We start from the raw sequence: 23,072 nt of genomic DNA, 5'->3' as shown, positions 1-23,072 counted from the left end.
GCATATAATGTTGCATTTTTTTTTTCCAATATGACTCCCCCTTTATTTTAAGTGATGGCACTTTGGGGAAGGGCAGGAGAATAATGCAGTGGGATATGTAGGTGATATAAATACACACTAAATAATATTTTTTAAGGCTGTAGAATAGTTAAAGAAGTCTATCAGTGCCAGAATTATGGGAAAAGTTGAAATGCTTATACTTGATATAACAAAGTAAATTTCACTGAATAACATCTCCATGATCCTGTAGTTTTTGTCTTTTGAAAAGGAACAATAGTTTTGACTTTTTGGTAACTATTTCATATACATTCAGTGAATAGAATATCAAGATAAAACAAATTTTAATAGGTAATTTAACTTCCCTCCTCTTAAAAATTATATTCTGATGCCTCATCTTTGAATCGAGGTTACCTTAGGATTGTTTCAAGTGATATAAGAAGACTACAAATTCTGGGAAGTTTTTTTTCTAAAAAGACTTTGTGTAAAAATAGTGATGTAGTATTTGCCTGATATCCAAAGACCAGTCTAATTATGTAAACCTTTTTTAGAAGGTTTGCCGTCAGATGGTAAAAATTTTTAGCCATAGCATCTCAAAGTAATAGAGCAGTATTGCAGTTTGCAGCAGTGAGTAAAATCACAAATCTTTTGAATTATTATTACTTTTTAAAAATCTTACCTTCTGTCTTGGAATCAATACTGTTTATTGGTTCCAAGGTAAGAAGAGTGGTAAGGGCTAGGCAATGAGGGTTAAGTGACTTGCCCAGGGTCACATAGCTAGGAAGTGTCTGAGGCCAGTTTTGAATCTAGGACCTCCCATCTTTAGGCCTGACTCTCAATCCACTGAGCCACCCAGCTGCCCCCAAATCTTTTGAATTATTGAAAAAATAATGTCCCTTTTACTATAATAATAACACCATGATGCTTTTAAAAATGTTATCTTTGGCAACTTCTGTTTCACCAATCAAACTTTAATGTTTAGTCTGATTGTCAGAGTAATGATTCAAGTAGAGAATGAGAATCTTTAGTGACTTTAATCACAGAATGTCCAAGTTGAGCAGAACCATAGAACCATTTATTCTAATCTATACCTGAGAAAGAATTCCCTCTATATCAGTCTTAGGAGTAGTCATTTGATCTTTGTATGAGGATGTTTCTGTCACTCACTAGAAACTAATAAGGAACTCCCTATGTCTGAAGATAGTTCTACTTTTGGATTGTTCCAATTAGTAGGAAATTTCCTCTTGCATTAAGTAAAAAATCTGTCAGTTTTGCCTATTGCTCCACATTCTGTCTGCTTAGAATCAAGAACAAATTTCATGTCTCTTCTACATGATAATGATAAAAACTGAACCTATAATTTTATTGGCATAGAGTACTCCCAAGCAAGGAAATTCCCTCTACTAGCACTAGCCAGTATCTTCTCTACAGCTTTTATAAAGCTAGAAAATTATTTCTTGAACCCCGAGAACTCAAGTCTTGCTTAGGGTCCCAGAGCCAGGATGTGTCAGAGCTAGAACTTTGGCCTACAACTGCTTTGAGGCTAGCTTTCTTTTGGCTCTGCCATGCTGCCTCTGTGATTTGCACCCATAGTTCCAAGTTTTGTGGCCATGATTGGCCACATGATGGCCATATCACATGATGGCCATGTGATAAATGATTGAAAACAGATGTCATACTTTTTCCCTTTTTAATTTTCTCTTTTCCAGACTTAACATCGTTTCTTTAGCTTATTGTATATAGTGTGATCATTGGTCCTCTTGTTACTTGATTGTTCTTGCCACAAAAAATTCTAGTTGGTCAATGTTCATTTTAAGATGTATTGCTCAGATTGATGACAGTATTTCAGATATGATCTGGCCAGGGCAGAGAAAACTTCCTCATTCTAAACACTTTCTGACTGCTTCTATAGTGCAACCTAAGACCACAGTAGCTACTTTGATCCCATGTTACACTTGAATTACTGACTGAATTTGAGAATTCTGACCACATAAACCTACTGACCTTTTTGCTTTCCCTTTTTCCTTTTTAAAAACAACTTGTGGGGGTAGCTGGGTAGCTCAGTGGATTGAGAGCCAGTCCTTGAGATGGGAGGTCCTAGGTTAAAATCTGACTTCAGACATTTCCCAGCTGTGTGACCCTGGGCAAGTCACTTAAACTCCATTGCCTAACCCTTATCACTCTTCTGCCTTGGAACCAATACACAGTGCTGATTCTAAGATTGAAGGTAAGGGTTTTAAAAAATAAAAATAAAAACAACTTGTTTTAGCTACTATTCCTTATTATATACTTAAGTAGTCATAGTTTTTATCATGTGAAAGACTTTGTATTTACTTTAGTGGATTTTAATGATGCAGATTGTAACTCATTCATATCTTCTCATCCCGTATGACTCTTGTTGATGTACTTCTGTCAATCTTCTACAGAGGATCTACCTAATGAGTCTATGGATCATCCAGCAAATCTCTGAAAGTTACCAAATGCCTCAGTTTCACTCCATGATTGACCCACTGGTTTTTCTAGTTAGATATATATTTAGTTATATTTTTTACATGAATTTTGTGTGGGTCTTTGGTTATGTGTTGCAGCTTTTTTATACATACCATACATCACCTGCAATTCTGATTATTTGGAAGTTGTATTATTCATGACTCACAATCATATAGATTTACTGGAAGAATTATTAGATTTTGGGCTCATTGGTATAGACAACTCCTGATGTGAAAATTTATTCTACCAATGAAAATCTGCACCTTCTTTGCAGGCTTAGAGAATTGTTTAGAGACACTGAATGTTTCAAAGTTGTTTTTCTCTATAATGTTATTGTTACTGTACAAATTACTTTTCCCATTGAACCCACACCTTCCTGACTCAAAGCCTAGCACTGTCTACTATTCTACTTTGCTGTTTGGAGAATATTACATTTTAAAAAAATATAATTTTATTATTTAAGGTTGTTGAAAATATGGCACAATTTCTTAAGATTTCATTCCAGACCACTTCTCTCATTATTCATTTTGGAGCTATGCTTATTTACCATCTGCACTGTCTTTACTATGGATATATGTTCTGATGGATTAATTCAGTCATTATTGTCTGAGTGATAGGCATACCTGACTTAATGTTATAGTGGAAAGAATCTTGAATTCAGAGTCAAAGAACTGGATTTGAACACTAGCTTTCCTGCTTGTTATGTGTGGCCTTCAGTAGTGAGCTTATTTAACCTCCTTGGGGCCTAAGGTTCTTTATTTGTAAAGTGAAAGGATTGGACTAGTTGATGTCTAAGATTTCTTCAAGCTATCAGTCTATGATCTACTTGTTTTCCATGTTAACTGTAAATTTTTGAGGAGTTGTGGTTTAGCAAACTGTTTTCTCAGCACTTCAAGAAATTGTAGTGTTATATATAAACAGGACTGTAAAATTACTGTTTATAGAAAAATCCTCTGCAATTTGGACTCTGTGCTTGATATTTTTCCTTTTAATTGCATTCATTTTGGCAAGCATAAAACTCCCTTTTTTATGCTTTACTTGAGATATTAATACTCAAAGCATACTGACCAAAGTTCAAGCAGTCTTACATGTTAATATATGAATAAAAGACATTCTATTGGGTATTTGCATTTTATTCTTTATCAAATTGTAAAATAAACAAAATATTTTTCTTTTCACCTTTTATTGTTTGGGTCGCTCTAAGTTGTGGTTTGTAATAGATATTATTTGTGGGGACTTTCCAGTTTTCTTATATTTTTGTCAAGAATGCTCCCAAAATGTATGTAAATAGCTCTCATAAAGATTTTTTTAGAGGTGAAAAGGTCTCAGTAGTGTTGGGCCTGGAGTCAGGAAGAAATGATTTCAAATTTTATTTGTAGAATTTTTAGGCCAGTTTCATTTTACAGTGAACCCCTAGCCTTAGGGTTGTTAGGATTAAATTAATATTAATATTTCTACCTAGATATATATTTTATAAAATTTATTAATAGAATGGGTAGATAAGACTAAAATTAAATCTAGCTGCCTTCTAAGATCTCAAACCACGTGTGCCTAGTTTCCATTTATCTTTCTCTCCCCTCACTTGTCTCTCCAGCTCTGTGTCACTCCAAGAAGGCAAAATTCTTGAAAAGACCTGCCCCCTCCATTTTATTGATGTATAGCCATAATGGACACAAACCTGGTGTAACTGTGTTATGTGAGGAATGTTGATGGTCAGGTCAGGCTACTGGGGAGGGTAAGGGAGGGGATAAGATCCCCTCAGCACAGGGTCATCCACATAGAAGTGGAGTAGTAGAACTGATCCATCTGAAGCTCTAGCTTCCCTCACCCTTAAAAGGAGGGAATGGTTGCCTGGGAGAGTTGGCTTCCTTAGTTGAGGGAATTTGGTAGATGATCTCAGAAGACCTAACATATACCTCAGGGCAGCCTGGACTATGATAAGAGTCTGCATTCAGACTCCATTAGTTCCTTCTGTGACAGTAAATAGTATTTTTCATCATGAGTCCCTTGGAGTTATCTTAGATCCTTGGATTACTGAAAATAATTTAGTCATCCACAGTTAATCATTTATGCAATATTTTGGTTACTGTGTACAGTGTTCTTCTGATTCAGCTTGCTGTCAGTTCAGCTCTGTCAGTTCATACAAGTCTTTCCAGGTTTTTCTAAAATTGTCCTGTTTGTGTCATTTCTTATGGCAAAATAATATTCTCTTGCAATGATATAGTATAACTTGTTCAGCCATTCCCTTATTGATGGACATTCCCTTAGTTTCTAATTCCTTGCCACCACAAAAAGAACTGCTACAAATAAATTGATCTTTTTCCCTTTCCTTTGATCTCATTGGGATACAGATCTAGTAGTGGTTTTGTCAGGTTGAAGGTTATGCACAATTTTATGGCTTGTTAGACATGGTTCTGGATTGCTCTCCAGAATGGTTGTATCAGTTCACAGTTCTCCCAACAGTGCATTAATGTCCCCATTTCCCCATGTCTCCTTTAACATATGGCATTTTTCTTTTTTGTTATATTTGCCAGTCTAATAGTGGTGGTATCTCAGAGTTGTTTTAATTTGCATTTGAAAAATCACTTTTGTGACTAAATGGAGGACAAATGGAGTGGAGAGAGAAGAGACAAGTAGATTCATTGTTGTATTAATCAAGGCATGAGGTGTGGTAATGGCCTATACCAAAGGTGGTGAGAATGTCAGAGGAGAAAAGGGAGTGTATCCCAGAGATGTTGAAAATGTTACATTGAAAGGCCTTGGCAAGGGCCTATGGGGAAAAAGAATATGTGGGAAGGAGAAATAGTGAAGAATTGGGGATGATTCCTGAAATCCTGGGAGGATGATTTTGACCTCTATAGGATTAAGGAAGGTAGGGTTAAAGAGAAAGATAATGACTTGTTTCATACATATCAAGTTTAAGATGGTTTACTGGACATCCAGTCAAAAATTTCTGAAAGGCAGTTGGAAACACAAGATTGGAGGCCAGTAGAGATATTGGGCAGGATAGGTAGATCTCTGAATTATCATCATAGAAATTGGAATTAAATCTGTGGGAGCTGATGAGATCACCAAGTAAAATAGTATAAAATGAGAAGAAAAGAGGACTGGAATTCCTATAGAGGACAAGGGACTCCTATAGTTAAAGGGTATTATCTGGATGAGTAGAACGAGGAGGGGCCAGATAGGAAGGAAGGAAATGAGGAGAGAGCAATGTCCTGAGAACCCAGCAAAAAGAAAGTATTAAAGAGGAGAGTAGGAACACTGCCAAAAGCTGTATAGAGGTCAAGGAGAGTGAGGATTCAGAAAAAGCCATTGTATTTGGCACTTCGGAAATCATTAGTAACTTTAGAGAGAACTGTTTTGGTGGAATGATAAGTTTGGAAGTCAAATTGTAAGGCATTAAGAAGTGAGTGAGAGGTGATAAAGTGGAGGTACTGATTACAAGTGGCCATTTTGAGAAATTTTTGTTACCAGGGCAGAAGAGACATAGAACAATAGTTAGCTGAGATGTAACGAGCTAATGGGGGCTTTTTCAAGATAGGGGAGGCATAGGCATGCTTATAGGTAGTATGGGATGAACCAGTAGAGAAGGAAAGATTGAAAATAAGTGAAAGAGTAGGAATGATAGAAAGGATAGTCTGTTAAAAGGAGATGGGATGGAATGAGATCATTTGAATGAACAGGTAAAGGAGTTAACATTTTAGTAAGCAGTCAGCCCATTTCATCATGTGAAACAGATGGAGGAGAAAGGGGGAAGAAAGCATCTGAGTGATTAGGGTGATGAGGAAGTTCATGACAGCCTCATTTTTTTTTCTGTAAAATTTGAGGCAAGGTTCTTAGCTAAGTGAGCAGTGGGAGAGAAAGAGAGCCCTGGTAGGTTTCAGGAGTGATGAAAAGGTTTGGAAGAGCCACTCTTACCCTGGAGAGTAGAATAGTGAGTTGATTAGGAAGGTATAGACAGGACTGCCATAGGGCAATGAGGGCTAGTTGGTTTTTTGTAACATAAATTTGTAGTGGTTCCAGCCAGAACATTTGTATGATTTTCTCTACTTTGTTCAGTAGCATGAAGGTGACAAATGGAGGGAGTGATCCAGAGCTAGACTTGGTTGTTCATGATTGACAATATGATAATGGGGATAGGGATTCAAGGGAGGAAGACAAGTGTAGAGTGAATTTATTCACCAAAGAGTTGAGAAGTGGCGGGGGGGGGGGGGGTGCAGAGTGAGTGCTTAGTTCTGGGGAGATACCTTGAGAGATAACTGAGGGTCAGGAGTCTGGAAGTCACAGTGAGGATAATGTAAGTGAGTCATATGAAGAAGGCAGAGGGAAATGTGAAAGGCCAATAGATTATGGTCAGAAAAGGAATTTCAGAATTCTCTTAACATGGAGGTGGTACATTTGTGGATGATAACAAGGTTGAACAAGAATAACCAGCTTTGTGTCTGGCTGAGGTACAGGAAGAAGACTAGATCATGGGAGGAGAGTACATTGAGGAACTGATTATTTAGGGTAATTTGAAAAAGAATTTACATATTCATTAAAAAACAACCATTCAGAAAAGTTGGTATTTCAATTAAACAAACTATGACAATATCTAACACTTATAGAGCACTTAAGGTTTACACAGCACCATATTATGTTCATTTCATCCTGAGAAGATGGTAGATACTGTTATCTCAATTTTTAAAATGAGGAATCTAAAGCATAGAAATGTTAATTGACTAGCTCAGGGTCACACAGCCAAAAAGTAGCTGGAGACAGGATTCAAACTTGGGCTTTCTTTATGCCAAGGACCGTGCTCTCTTCATTAAGAGTGTAATCCTTATTTATTAAGTGCCACTAGATGCTGAGTACTGTGCTAGGTATGAGGGATATGAAGCTATGCAATACCTCTCCTAACCTCAAAAAGCTTACATCTAGTAGGAGGTTTTTAAAGAAAATTTAGTAAATTAAGGGAACAGCTAGATGACTCATTGGATTGAGAGTGAGACCCAGAGATGGGAGGTCCTGGGTTTAAATGTGGCCTCACACACTAACTAGCTGTGTGACCCTGTGCAAGTCATTTAACTGCCATTGCCTAGCCTATATCTCTCTACTGCTCTGAAATCAATATGTAATATTGATGCTGAGATGGAAGGTCAGGGTTTAAAAAATTATAATTAGTATAGCTCACTTTTATAAAGTGCTTTTCTTTTAGCCATATGAATTAGGTAGGAATATTAGTGCCATTTCACAGTGAGAAAATGGAGGCCTAAAGGGTAGAAGTAATCTATTCCAGACTTATAAGCCTCAAGAGTTGGTGTTCAAAATTAGGTTTCTTCCCTTCTAGAGAATGCTTATCCCTTCCAGAGAGATATGCCTTCCATATTCATTGTCACTATTTTATATCTCAGACCAAAAAAAAGGCATCATGTTTTCTGTTTATGCTACAGTTCTTTGTTTCTTATGTTCTATATGCCAAAACATAAAGTTAAAACTCTGAGTTTTACAATGGTCTATGACTGTAATTGGAAAGAAGTGACTGCAGAGGAAGAAAGAAACTTCATCAATTTTCCCAGTTTCTTTTTTGCTTCCTTAAAACCTACAATGAACATTTTTTACTAACATCACAATTCTTTTCTCCTAAGAGAAATTCAATAGACTGGTTTTTACTCAAACTGTTCTAATCATTAATTCATCCAGAAATAATTGGATCATACTTAGCAACATACAACATTTATAAACACAAAAGCATGTGGTATTTATTCATCTTCTGGAAGTTAAAAAAATTTTTATTCCAAATTTTACAAAACCATATAAAAAAGCATTTCTGTATTAAAAGAAAAAGATTGTATATAAATAAAATAATAAATCTTTTAAATAGTTAGCTTTTGAAAGTTTTAATAGGCTTTTCTCATAGAAACCAGAAGTGTTTATATTTGCATCACGACATTTGAGCTCACTTTAAAAAGTTTTATCTTGGTAGACAATATTTATCCTTTTAATATTTTGATCAAAATTTTGGTGAAACTCTATAAGATGGATTCATACCTAAAGTAATAAATGATCCCCTCTTCCCCCCAAGTAGTGTTTCTTATCAAGGAACAGAGTAAGATAATAGTATAAGTTATAATCTAATATAATATGAGCATATTTTAAGTCTCAACAGGAAACTAAATATTTTCTATTCTAATACATACTAATCCATGTAAATATATTTTCAATCAATGGAGATTTCTATGTACAAATATGTCATTTATGCACAATTACCTTAGAGCATACTTTATGTCATTGAAGTTTATCCCTTTTACACAGATTTATACTAGGCAAATGACAACATCTTGGATAGATAAAAATTTAAATAATTGGAGGGGATGTTAAATAGAAAAGTGATGATTTCACCTTATATAAAGTTTTGGTTTGGAAAGTTTTAACACAAAGGAAATTGAGGAGCTTGTTTTAGGAGGAGGTCATTTTAGATCCAGCGCTTCCATTATGACTTAAATAATTATATTAAATTTTTTATTTTCTTCTTTCTTTCAGTATTGCTGAATGCTGTAGCACTCCATACTCACTTTTGGGTTTGGTATTCACAGTCTCTTTTGTTGCCTTGGGTGTTTTGACACTCTGCAAGTTTTACTTGCAGGGCTATCGGGCCTTCATGAATGATCCTGCCATGAATCGGTGAGTTTAGTATTCTGAGAAAATCAAAGCATATATTTAGAAATAGATATCTTATAGCTTAGACATTTAAACTTCCTAGAGTTGATTTTAAATTTCAGAATTATATTTTTATTTAATCCTTTAGAAATTTTAAAAGGAAATTTATAAGGGAAAAAGATTTAGTTTTTAAAATATATTTAAATTTAGCAAAAAGTACTAAGAAATCACAAAAATTTCCAAAAATATGTATTACCATTGGATCATAAGAGTGTAAATGCCTTAAAATTTAACAAATTGCTTTAATGTCAGTGGATGCCACTTAAGTGGAACTTTTACATTGATGGTGCTACATGAGAAAGGTTGCTCTTTTGTTTGTGAGGATGGATATAGCTCTATTTACATATATGCATATCTTTATCAATTTCTATTCTCACAAGTGATAGAGCAGGTTTTCCTAGCTTTGTCAATGTCTGTGCGTGTATTTTATATTCAGATAATTGTCTTTCATGTGCAAAATAAAGGCAAATGTAAAAATGTAACACAAAGCAGACTCTGCAAAGACAGTATGCTGAAATGATTTTTAAATTAATAAATTTTAGTCATGAATTGAAACTGGAAAATTAACCAATGTAGTGTTTCTGTCCTTTGTGAAAAAAAGTTGCAAACTTTTAAATCTATTATTTTTGGTTTAAATATGGTCACCTGGAATTTATTGACGTCTGTATTCACTAGCATTTGTTATTTAAACATCTGTTTAGTATTTCTTCACTTAATGGAAATAAACTAAAATTTGATTTATTTTTATTTTTTTCTCTCCCAAATGAACTGTAGGGGGATGACAGAAGGAGTTACACTCTTAATTCTGGCAGTGCAAACTGGTCTTATAGAACTACAAGTTGTTCATCGGGCATTCCTGCTCAGTATTATACTTTTTATTGTGGTGGCTTCTATCCTTCAGTCAATGTTAGAAATTGCAGATCCCATTGTTTTGGCGCTGGGAGCATCAAGAGACAAGTAAGAAATTACCTTGAAATTGTTAAAACTTTTTTTAAAATATAAGTTTAGTTTCATGATTTAGGAGATATAGGTAAAAGTTGATGGTCTTTAAAAAGTTGAAAAATAAAAGGCAGAAGATCATATTTTGTATTTCTCTATTTCTCTTCATATTTATTATGGCTTTCTTATATTGCTCATTCTTCCCACCCCCTTTTTTAGCCCTATTAAAGGTAGCTTAGGATCATGACCTAATCAGAAGAAAGCAGTAGTAATAATTACCAAAGGTCATATAGTAAAAAGCAATTTAAAGATGTAGAAAACATTCTACATATGCATTAAAATAAATCACAGGAAATAAAGCAATTCAGTAAATAAAATAACAAAAAGTATAGTTCGCTTTTCACCAATTAAGAAACAATAATAGGGGTGGGGATAAGAAAGGGAAATAAGGAGAAAGATCATCAGAAAGAGATAAATACTAGGAGAAATTGATTAGGGGTAACAGTATTTTTTTTCCAGTGAGGTAGTTATGGGATGATTCAAACTATGTTTTGCTTTGTAACCTTAGATACTCACTGCAGTCCAGTTGGAGTTAAATGAAGGCATAGGCTCCTTCCCTGCCTACATTTGTCATAGAGATTTTATGGTGCAAAAATATTTTTATAAAAATTTTACTAAATTATTATTTAGTTCAGCAAGAAGATAATTGGTTATGTAGTTAATGTAAGATCACTACAAAGCAATTTAGAGAAGGATAGCTTAAAATGCAACCTTCATATACCTTTTATTTGTATTTTTTGAGAGGGTCATATGGTCATTGGTTATAGAATTATAGGAAGCTATTGTATTATAAAGGGAAAAAAACTATGGAAGGCATTATTTGGAAGGAAAAGTATTGTTTTTTTTCCCCTAATTCTCAAATAATTATTTAGTAATAAGTTCCCAGTCCTCAAGTCAATTTCAGATATTTAGATTATCACAAACATAGCTTTTTGAGTTTTGATTTTGAGAGCTGATGATTAGGCGGAAAGATGTGAAAGGAAATAGCCAGTTGGTAGCTCTAAGAGTTCTTGAAAGATGTCACTGTTTTGTATAATTAGACCCCAAAACAGAAAAGTTTCTTCTCTTTCCTTTATCCATAATATTACAAAGAAATATTTAAAATATACATTTTCCCTTAAAGTATAACTTACTTTAAAAGCTATTTACCTTAAAGAGAGTCTTGAGCCTGGTTTATTGTCAATATAATGCTGGAGAAATTTTTCACTAGCATATAGATTCTCTTACAGTTGGCCAAAACTTTTAAAATTCTTGGTTCATTTCTGTAATTTGTTACAAGTTGGAATAACAGACATATAGATTTAGAATGAGGAGAAAAAAGTTGGAACATTTTCCATTTTTTAGTTTTAACTTTTAAGATAAGGTCAAAATAAATGAATAGTGATATGGAGTTGATATTTTTTAAAAACTGTTGGAATATGTTTAAATTGTATAACAGATATTTAATCTTAATCATTGTTTTGTTGTACTCATTGAGATTAGAAGAAAGTACTTGTCCAGAGCAGTAAACAATTAACAAAATACTCAGCTCTAATCTTTGTTAATTGTAGTTATTAAAACCTCCAATTTCCTTATCTTTGTCTTCCCAACCAGATACGGTTGGAGTTGTTTTTTTGTTTGTTTGTCTGTTAGTTCAGTAGTATTTCCTCTGGCATCTAGCAGGGTAATATGTGCTTTCAATATCTGTTATTTGGTAAGTGATCTGAGATTAATTTAGATTCTTATTAAAGCAATGACTTTTAAACACAACTTTGGTCACCATTTATATTTTTTCAAATCATTGCAAGTACTTTATAAGTATTAATTTTTTGTTTTTGTTTTGATCTAAATCTATAATTTCATTCTTCCTAGGGAAGAAACTCTTTTTACAGTTGTAGGTCAACAATCGCTTTGTAATTTATATTCTAAGAGAGTTGCCTGGGACATTGAGATTTTATGTGACTAATCTCAAATCAGGTAGCCTATACATGTCCCAGCGGTACTTGAACCCAAGTCTTCCTCTCTCTGAGACCAACTAAGAGTTGTACAATGTTCTACAATTTTATATTTCTTTCTATAATTTTGATATTATATAATTGAAATTAAATTTAAAGTTAATTAGCAATTTATTGTTGAATGGTTAGATACCTTAAGTTGCTAAAAAATTTTTTGTTTTTTAAAAAGAATTAAACTTTTTTGGATGGCAAGGCTCCACATATAAATTTATGGAATGATTAACTTTTTGAGAATCTGAAAAATTATACTCACACTTTTCTAGTACATATTAAAAGGGTTTTTTTAAATAGTCTGCTCTTAGATATGGGGAATTTTATGTATTTATCCACAAAATTATTAAGACCCAGACAAATTTGAAATATAAGAAAGTCTTATTTTGTGTTTGTGTCTATTTTGAAGATTCATCTGTTAGAATGTTGCAACACTGGGGACAGCTGGGTGGCTCAGTGGATAAAGAGCCAGGAGATGGGAGGTCCTGGGTTCAAATATGGCCTCAGACACTTCTTAGCTGTGTGACCCTGAGCACTAATCTTATGCCTTGAAACCAATACACAGTATTTATTCTAAGATGGAAGATAAGGATTTTAAACAAAAAAAAAAAAAGAAGAATGTTGCAACATACCAGCTTTACGGAAAAGAATAACTTACCCCTTAACTCCAATTTTTTTTTACCTATAATGTCAACACTATTGAAATCTTCATCTTTTTCTAATAGTTTTAATCAGGAGACCTTTTTTGACTCTAATGAGAAAAAACTAATGATCTTAATTTGGAGACCTGGATTTTCTGTTCTCGGCTTCATCACTAACTTCTTTAGATCCCTATTCTCATTATTGCCTTCGTTTTTACATCTAAATGAGAATGATATTATGAAAACAACCTAATTAAATAAATGAAAACTGCTTTCAAAAATATCACTAGTGAAATCATGATAATTGTTCTACAAATGAACAAATAACTAAGTTCAGTAGTTCAATATACTTTTCTTTTCTTGGCAGATGATGAGAGCAGAATGTTGCTTGTGTTGTCAGATGTGATAACTGTATCTATTGCTTCTTGGGGTGGGGAGAGGGGAAGGAACATGACATTATAGATAAGAAATTTATTTATGAAGAAGGGTGATTTATTATTTATGTAATACCCTAATCTTAGGTTCCTTAGTTCCTTAAGTTTCTTAGTCAACTCAGCCTCACAAGCTATTCTTCCATTTTATCTCAGCCACATATAGGGATGGTCATATACTTAATCTTGTCATCACCACTAGTGTGATTATATTTAATATTCTACTTTCTCAAACTTTAAATTTCTTTCATCTGATAATAATCTTTTCTCTTTCCATCTCTCCTGTCTCCTAAGCCTATTCTTTATCTTTATTGTGATATGTAATCCCTCCATCCCTCATTACTTTTCCTTGCTCACCTTGCTCAGATTATATACTCTTCTCCCCATTAAGGAACCCTTGGTGAACAAATTCAATTCTACTCTTTCCTTTCCTTTTCTTTTTTTTCCCTTTTTTTCTCTAAAATCCCTTGTTCCCTTTCTCTGCTACCAATTATACTTTGCCAGGCTCTAAACCTAGGTTGTTTCCACTACCCCACTACTTTGTTCTTATTTACAACCGAACAAAACTAGAGGAAATCACAAAGTTCTGCTAATTGGTCCACTACAGATTATACTAGCTAATGTCAACTGGTCCCTCAGTAGTCTAGTCAAATCAACAAGCATTTCTTATGTGCCAGGCACTGTACTAAGCTGTGGGCATACAAAGAAAGACCACAACAGAATCCTCTCCTATCAAGGAATTCACAGTCTAAACAAGGAAACAACATGCCAATAACTACGTAAACAAATAGGATAAACTGGTGATAATCTTAAAAGGAACACATTAGCATTAAGAGGGATTGGGAAATGCTTCTTGAGTGAGGGCTGATTTTAGCTGGAACTTGAAAGAAGGAAATTCATAAAATGAAGATGAGAGAGAATTCCAGTTATAGAGGTATAGCTTGTGAATATGAATAGAATTAAGACATGGTGTATTTTCAAAAGCCAGCCAGCAGTCTTTCAAAGCCGAGGGTTACTTCTGGGTACATGGGGCCATTCAGGCGAATAATGAGGAGTGGGAGACAGCTGAGTGCTCAGAACCTGATACTCAGGCATCACAAAGCTGTTCAGCCAGGCACAGGTTCCTGTTTATTATATAGCTCAGTGGTTACATGCTTTTCTGGCACATAGTCATTTTTCAACATGCTTGATTTCTTCCAGGTATTTGGATGTGTCACACATTAATTTCTAACTGATTGTTTAATTAACATTCTTTGATCATCTTGCATATCATGTTGCTACAACAGAGAAATATGTGATAGAGGTAAATGACATAGGCAGGGTAACCAGGGGATCAGTTCCCTCTTACCTGTGGGATGACCAGCTAAGAGAATCATTGTTGCTTTTAATCAGCTTTCATAATCAATCATAATTACTTAGGAGATAGGTAACAAAACATTTCACAGCTAGGTACAGGGTTAAAGGGTAACTTAAGACAGACCAGAATCAGAAATATCATCATTTTTCTTGTGTTTCATTAAAGCATCTTAACAATGTTGTCTGGTTATTGTACACAAACAGATACAGTGAAGTGTGTCACAGCAGCTTCTGCTTAGAGAGTGATTGATGTGCCTGTGTGCTTGGCTTGCTATGGATGTAGAGAATCTGAATGTGATTCTGCTAAAAGAGAGAAAGGAGGGGGGTAGTGGGTGCATGGAATTCTTTAGATTTTGATTCTATGGATATAATCTTTAGGGTTTTATTTTAGGGGGATTCTAGGGGGACATATCCTGTGAGTATTTGCTCTCATCTTACTTCTTCTGTAACTGAGGAGAGAATAAGAGTCCTAGCCAGAAGTAAGGGAAGTTAGTAGGAGAAGTCACATAGAGGGGGTTGAGTGGGTGCTTCATCTTTTCTGAAGGCTGCTTTGCAGCTTTAATTTTCCAGCTGCGACTGTGTCAGACATTGTGGTTTTGATTTGATGACTTCCTGCAGAGTATCATGTATGAGAGACACCAAAGGAGGCCAGTGTCACTGGATTGTAGAGTACTTAAGGGGAGCATGGTATATGAAACCTGGAAAGGTGTGAAGGGACCAGGTTATAATCTTTTTAAAAGTCAAGGAAACAATTTTATATTTGATACTGGAGGTGATGGGGGAACCAGAATAATTATTTGAGTATAAGGCTACATGATCAGATCTCTGCTTAGGGAAATTACTTTGACAGCTGAGTAGAGGTTGGACAAGAATGAGGGAAGACTTAAGACAGAGAAGCCAACCAATAAACTTTTGTAGTAGCTCAAGAGAAAAATAATAGGGCTGCACTAGAGTGGTTTCAGTGTTAGAGAAGAAAGGGGTTTGTATATCTCTTAATAATAGAAATGACAGGAGGGGCCACTGATTGGCTATATAAGGAGTGAAGGAGAATAAGTTGAGGATGACACCTAAATTGTGAGTGAAAATGACTGGGAGGGTGGTGGAACTGACCATAATAAATGAGAAGCTTAGAGGGGGTCAGCAATTTTTATGGAAAAGATAACAAATTCAGTTTTGGACCTGTTGGGTTTTAAATGCCTATGAAGCATACAGTTCAGGATGTCCAATAAGCAATTGGAGGTAAGAGATTTAAAGTCAGTAAAGAATGTGGGTGAATAAGTAGATCTGAGAATCATTAATATATAAATAATTGAATCCTTGGGAGCAAATGAAGTTATGAGAGAAGAGGACCAAGATCAGAGCCTTGAGTGGGGAAGGCCATTTCGTGATTGTTGGACATGACCTGGATTAAGATCTAGTTAAGGAAATTGAAAAGGAGCAGTCATACAGGTAGGAGAGCCAGGAGAGAGCAATGTTTGAAAAACTTAAACGGGAGTAAAGTATCAAGAAGAGAGGGATCAATAGTGTCAAAGGCTGCAAAAACATTGAGAATCATGTGAATTGAGAAAAAGCTATTTGGCAATTAACGTCGGTAAGATTGGTAACTTTGGAGAGAGCAGGAAAAAATCAGTAGAGAGTTAAGAAGAACCAGAGTCGGAAGTAAAATGCTAAGTGCTAATTGTAGATAGCATTTTCATGGAGTTTTTCATGAAACAGGAGAAATGTGGAATGATAGCAGGAATTGATCAAGTAAAGCTTTTTGAAGATTGGGGAGATAAGGGCATGTTTGTAGGCAGAAGGGAAGCAATTTATTTATTTATTCATTCATTTATTTATTTATTTATTTATTTATTTGTTTTCATTTTATTTGGTCAATTTAGAACATTATTCCTTGGTTACAAGAATCATATTCTATCCCTCCCTCCCCTACCCCTACCCTTCCTGTAGCCCATGCACAATTCCACTGGGTATTACATGTGTCCTTGATCAGAACCTATTTCCATGTTGTTGATGTTTGCACTGGGATGATCATTTAGAGTCTACATCTCCAGTCATATCCCTCTCAACCAATGTAGTCAAGCAGTTGTTTTTCTTCTGTGTTTCTACTCCCACAGTTTTTCTTCTGAATGTGGACAGTGTTCTTTCTCATAGATCCCTCTGAGTTGTTCAGGGTCACTGCATTGCCACTAATGGAGAAGTCCATTACATTCGATTGTACCACAGTGTATCAGTCTCTGTGTACAATGTTCTCCTGATTCTGCTCAGAAGGAAAGCAATTTAAAGGGAAATATTGAAGATTAGTGAGAGAATAGGATGATCGAGGAGGCAATCTTCTGGAGAAGATGAGATGGAATAAGATCACTTGTGTATGTAGAAGGGTTTGCTGTGGCAAGGAGAAGATCAACTTCTTCATATGAGGTAGGCATTAAGAGAAGGCATGTTTGTGATTTGAGATGAAGAAAAGGAATTCTTGGAAAATGGCCTCAATTTTATATTTGTATGCAGCAGGGAAATAGGGAGAGAAGAGTAAGAAACAGAGGAGAGTAGGTGGGTGGTGGGGTGAGAAGAGGAAAACAATGGATGGAGAAAAGGGAAAAATAGTGGCATGGGCAATTTGTTGGAGAATATAGGATAAGATCAAGGGTACATGTAGAGAGGGGTTGGCCTTGGTAAGCAGAAGGAATACCTTGTTATTATGATTATGATCACAAGAACATTTACTTCCTAATTCCTTATCCCATTCAACCAGTTGAGTTCTCTTCTCAAACTTACTATGACACTCCCTTCCCTCATTCTCTCTGTTAAGTAATTCACTCCATATTTCAAGGAGAAAATTATATACATTCTTTGAGAGTTCCATCTTGGTGACATGCAGATTGCCCTCCTTTCTTTATGTGGTGCAATAAGTATCATACTATCCAAAATGGCATATAAAACAATGCTGCTTTTTTGGACCCTGTATGGGGTGCTCAGGGAGGAGTAGTATCTCTGGTATGGAGGGCTTGTCGTGCCCTCCTAGGGCAGCTCTCCAGCCTCTGACCCTCACCTGACACCCAGCTCTCACTTGTGGCTCCTAGTAGCTGCTAGCATGCGGCAGTGGCCACACCCCAGGCAACACCAGGCAGGCTAAACCTTGTGAGGGTAGCCATCGGGTCGTCGACCCCTGGTGAACTAAGGCTTTGCTCACCCAGCATGTGAAGACTGCTTCGGTTGAACAGACGGAAGAAATCAATAAGAAGGTTCAACGGCTGAGATGGCGACGCAGCAAAGCACTGTGGAGTGCTTAGGGCGTGTTGGAGCACAAAAGACAACACGGCCATCCAATGCAGCTGAGGAAATAAATCTCCAGGTGTAACGACTTTTCGTGCCACTGGACCTGGGCTTCCAACGCCGAGAGAGTTGGGACTGTCTCTGTGCATCGACTTTTCCACTTAAATCTTCACACACAAGTGTTTTTGTGCACATTCATCTACATCACAGATGAAAGCACACAAAGACAATCTTCATCCTCGGTTTCCAAGAGACTACTACTAGACAAGCCTATTTATTTCTTTTGTATAACTGTAATGTTTTAGAATTATTATTAAACACTAGTCTCACTCTGGTCTTTGTCTGAACTGTAATGTAATTGGAATTAAAATTAAATCCTTAATTAAAAAAAATTCTTTGAGAGATCCAACTTCTTTCCTCCTCACCTCATTTCATATGTATCTGGCATCATCTGTCCTGTGCCATCTCCTTTATTCCACTCTCTGACAAAGTATTCCTTCTGAGATGTAAATCTCTGGCTGTAGGAAACCAGATTAAAATATAATTGGGGGGAGGGAGCAACTAGATGACTCAGTGGATTGAGAACTAGACCCAAAAATGGGTGGTCCTGGGTTGAAATTTGGCTTCAGACTCTTCCTGTGTGACCTTGGCAAGTAATTTAACCTCAGTAACCTAACCCTTACTGCTTGTCTGCCTTGGAACAGACTTGGTATAAAGTAAAGGCTTTTTTTTTTTAAATGTAATTGGGAAAAGCTTAACAAAGTAAATGAAAATACACAAATAAAAAAAACCATAATTTGTGGTTTCTAAATCATTATGTATAACCAGCAGGGATCTATTTCTATTTGAGTTGAACATAACTGCTCTACATATACTTTTGATCCCATCCACTCCTTTATTCTGCAAATTGCCCCCACTATCATTCTCTTCTTCTCCCTCTCCCCCAACTATCTTTTTCTCTCCTCTCCTTACCCTCCTTTCTTGCTACAAATGCACATTAATCTCTTCCATCTTAAAATTCTACATTAGATCCTATTATTCTTAGCTATATTACATTTCATTTTCTTTTTAACTAAATTCTTTGAAAAAGCCATCTACAATCAGTACCTCTACTTAGTTTCCTTACTTTTTTAAACCTTGTACAATCTAGCTTCTCATTTCATCATTCAACTCAGGATGTTCTTCATTTGCCAGTTTTCTTCAAATTGCTAAATCTAATGACCTCTTCTGAATCCTCAGCCTTCTTGACTTCTTTGTGGCATTTGTCATTGATGACTATCTTCTTCTGGATACTCTTCTCTTGGTTTTGCTTACTCTGCTGTCTCCTAATTTTCCTCCAATACACGTGTCTGACTGCTCCTTGGTCTGTAGCTAAATCTTTATGTCATGTCCACAAACTGTTAACATCTTCTGATGCTCTGTTCTAGGTGTATATAAGTTCTACTTATCTTTTCTGACTATACTCTCTCACTTGGTGATCTCATTGACTCTTTTTGGTGCAATTATCTGTCTAATGATTCCCATATCTACTTATCCAGTCTTAATCTGTCTTCTGAGTTCTGGTCTTATATCATCAGTTGCCTGTTGGATATTTCAAATTATCCTGTAGGCATCTTAAGCATTTTGAAAATGTCCAAAACTAACTATTTTCCCCTCAAACACTTTCTTCCAAACTTCTCTATTATTGTTGAGGTCACTATCATTCTTCTAGATATCCACATTCACAACCTCTCTCATTCACCACATATATCCAGACAGTTGCCCAACCTTGTAATTTCTTTTTCTGTAAAATCGCTTACATAACATAACCAGTATCCTCCTTTAGACCCTCACCTGGACTAATAAAATAATCCTCTAATTGATCTCCCTGGCTTAAATCTCTCCCCACTCCATGTCATTCTCAATACAGCTGCCAAAGAATTTCCTAAAGCATGAGTCTGACCCATAACTTAACTTAGTAAGCACCTGTGGTTCTCTTTCTCTCCAGGGTCAGATATAAAATTTTTTGTTGAGTACTTAAAGTTGTCTAAGATTTGGTCTTTAATGTCTTTCCCATCTTTTTATATTCTACTCCCTCCATAGACTCTACAATATAGCCTACTTGCTTTTTCTCAAATACAACATTGATCTTTAGCCTGGGACCAAGTTGAATGAAATTTATCCCTCTTTTATGTGAAAGCATTCAAGATTCTTGAAGAGAGTAATAATATATCTGTAAATTTTCCCTTTTCCACAGTAAACATCACCATTTCCTTCCACTGATGCTCATATGATTTGATCTGAGACTGAGGTGTTCTTCACCATTTCAGTTGTCTTTGTCTGGACACTCTCATGCTTGTCAGTATCCATCTCACAATGTGGCCAGAGCTAAAAACAGTATTCCACATATGATCTGAGAAGGGCATAGTGTATATGCTATCATGTTCCCAGACATCTGTAACTATTAAAAATACTGACTTTGGTGACTTTTCTTTTATACTGCTGAACCATTTTTAGTTTGTAGTCCACCAAAAACCCCAATATTTTTCAAATGAATTACTTTATCTAGTCAAGATTCTCTCTTGGCACCTTTATATTATAGTATACCTTTAAGGTTGATATTTTTAAAAATATATATCAATCTATACATTTTCCCTAATCATTTAAATGCCTTTCCTTTAAATCCAGCCCAATGTTCTAATCTTTTGATATTTTTCTGCAGTTACTATGTCATCCAGTCATTTCCTACTCTTTTGTGTTGTCATTGAGCAAAATGTCGAATAATGCAGGGTCATACACATCCTTGTGCCATTCTACTGTCTAAATTGACATGAAATCATTCATAGCTACTCTTTCATTCTGGCCATGTAGTCAGTTTCAAGTTCACCTAGTTGTATTAATGTTTATATTGCATGACTCCATCTTTTTCTCCACAAGGATAGTATAAGTCACTTTGATGTTTTACTAACCTTTCAGTAAACAGTTATCTATTATATACCTCAATATTCTAGTCTAGTAACCTTAAAAAAAGGTAAGAGGTTTAGCTGAGAATTTCTAATTCTTGATGAAATCTTGCCATCTTTTTTGTGATCACTATTTCCTTTTCTAGATGTTTACTCACTTTTGTACTGTGTTCTAGAATTTTGCCAAGTACGGAAGTCAAAATCATTTGTGTATAATTTTTGTAGATTCTACTTTCTTCCCTATTTTCTCCTTAAATTGCAATAGTTATTCCTTTAGGGCTTTGGCACCTTTCCCATTTGCTAAGGCTTTTCAAAGTTCTTTGGAAATAGCTTAGTGGTAATAATTCTTCTGGAACTATGGAGAGTAATTTACCTGGGCCTTTTCTATTCTCATTTAATTTTCATTGAAGGTCTAATATTTAACGTTTCTAAAATTCTATTGAACTCGACTTCTTTCTTATTTGTTTTATGGTTAGATTTATGTAGTTCTAAACGGGATGAATTGAGACCCCTCCTCCCCCACTAGTGTTGTTTTACTGCTCATTTCCTCCTATATTAATTTAAATTTTTATGAATTTGGATGCTATGTCATTTGGTGCAGTTATGTTTAACATTGATATTACTGCATTGTCTATAATATCTTTTAGCAAAAAGTAGTTTCCCTGCTGGTCTTTTTCCCTGAACTTTTTGCCTCTACTGAAGTGTAATAAATTCTGCTCCAATTCCTTATTTTAATTCTGTGTGTGGCTTTCTGTTTCAGGTATGTTTATTATAAGTAACATATTTTTTATTTTATTTTATTTTATTTTTTAACAATATTTTATTTGGTCATTTCAAAACATTATTCATTGGAGACAAAGATAATTTTCTTTTTCTTCCCCCCTCCCCCGTCCCCATAGCCAACACACAATTCCACTGGGTTTCACATGTGTTCTTGATTCGAACCCATTTCCATGTTGTTGGTATTTGCATTAGAGTGTTCATTTAGAGTCTCTCCTCAGACATGTCCCCTTAACCCCTGTAGTCAAGCAGTTGCTTTTCCTCGGTGTTTTTACTCGCACAGTTTGTCCTCTGCTTGTGGATAGTGTTTTTTCTCCTAGATCCCTGCAGATTGTTCAGGGACATTGCATTGACACTAATGGAGAAGTCCATTACGTTTGATTGTACCACAGTGTATCAGTCTCTGTGTACAATGTTCTCCTGGTTCTGCTCCTCTCACTCTGCATCAATTCCTGGAGGTTGTTCCAGTCTCCATGGAACTTCTCCACTTTATTATTCCTTTGAGCACAATAGTATTCCATCACCAACATATATCACAATTTGTTCAGCCATTCCCCAATTGAAGGGCATCCCCTCATTTTCCAATTTTTGGCCACCACAAAGAGTGCAGCTATGAATATTCTTGTACAAATTTTTTTCCTTATTGTCTCTTTGGGGTACAAACCCAGCAGTGCTATGGCTGAGTCAAAGGGCAGATAGTCTTTTATCGCCCTTTGGGCATAGTTCCAAATTGCCCTCCAGAATGGTTGGATCAATTCACAACTCCACCAGAAATGCATTAATGTCCCGACTTTGCCACATCCCCTCCAGCATTCATTACTTCCCTTTGCTGTCATGTTAGCCAGTCTGCTAGGTGTGAGGTGATATCTCAGAGTTGTTTTGATTTGCATCTCTCTGATTATCAGAGATTTAGAGCACTTTTTCTTATAATGTATTGACTTCTTTGGCTGAAAACTGCCTGTTCATGTCCCTTGCCCATTTATCAATTGGAGAATGGCTTGGTTTTTTGTACAATTGATTTAGCTCTTTGTAAATTTGAGTAATTAAACCTTTGTCAGAGGTTTTTATGAAAATTGTTTCCCAATTTGTTGCTTCCCTTCTGATTTTTAGTTACATTGGTTTTGTTTGTACAAAAGCTTTTTAATTTGATGTAGTCAAAATTATTTATTTTACATTTTGTGACTCTTTCTATGTCTTGCTTGGTTTTAAAGTGTTTCCCTTCCCAAACGTCTGACATGTATACTATTCTGTGTTTGCCTAATTTACTTATAGTTTCCTTCTTTATTTTTAAGTCATTCACCCATTTTGAATTTATCTTGGTGTAGGGTGTGAGGTGTTGATCCAAACCTAATCTCTTCCACACTGCCTTCCAATTTTCCCAGCAGTTTTTGTCGAATAGTGGATTTTTGTCCCCAAAGCTGGGATCTTTGGGTTTATCATATACTATCTTGCTGAGGTTACTTGCCCCAAGTCTGTTCC

At 35.5% G+C, this 23,072-nt stretch overlaps 1 protein-coding gene across 1 annotated transcript in view; it reads left to right on the top strand.

Annotated features, from left to right (window-relative positions):
• RNF145 (ring finger protein 145) overlaps positions 1–23,072 on the top strand; it is a 105,588-nt gene that overhangs the window by 66,366 nt on the left and 16,150 nt on the right. The window contains exons 7-8 of the mRNA XM_007473959.3: positions 9,013–9,153; positions 9,964–10,146. Coding sequence (XP_007474021.1) covers positions 9,013–9,153; positions 9,964–10,146 — 324 coding nt within the window. The remainder of the gene's footprint in view (positions 1–9,012; positions 9,154–9,963; positions 10,147–23,072) is intronic.

The sequence above is a fragment of the Monodelphis domestica genome, chromosome 1 (assembly GCF_027887165.1).
Source record: "Monodelphis domestica isolate mMonDom1 chromosome 1, mMonDom1.pri, whole genome shotgun sequence".
NCBI lineage: Eukaryota > Metazoa > Chordata > Mammalia > Didelphimorphia > Didelphidae > Monodelphis > Monodelphis domestica.
Note: the sequence above shows the minus strand (reverse complement) of the source record. Positions and strands in the feature narration are given on the sequence as shown.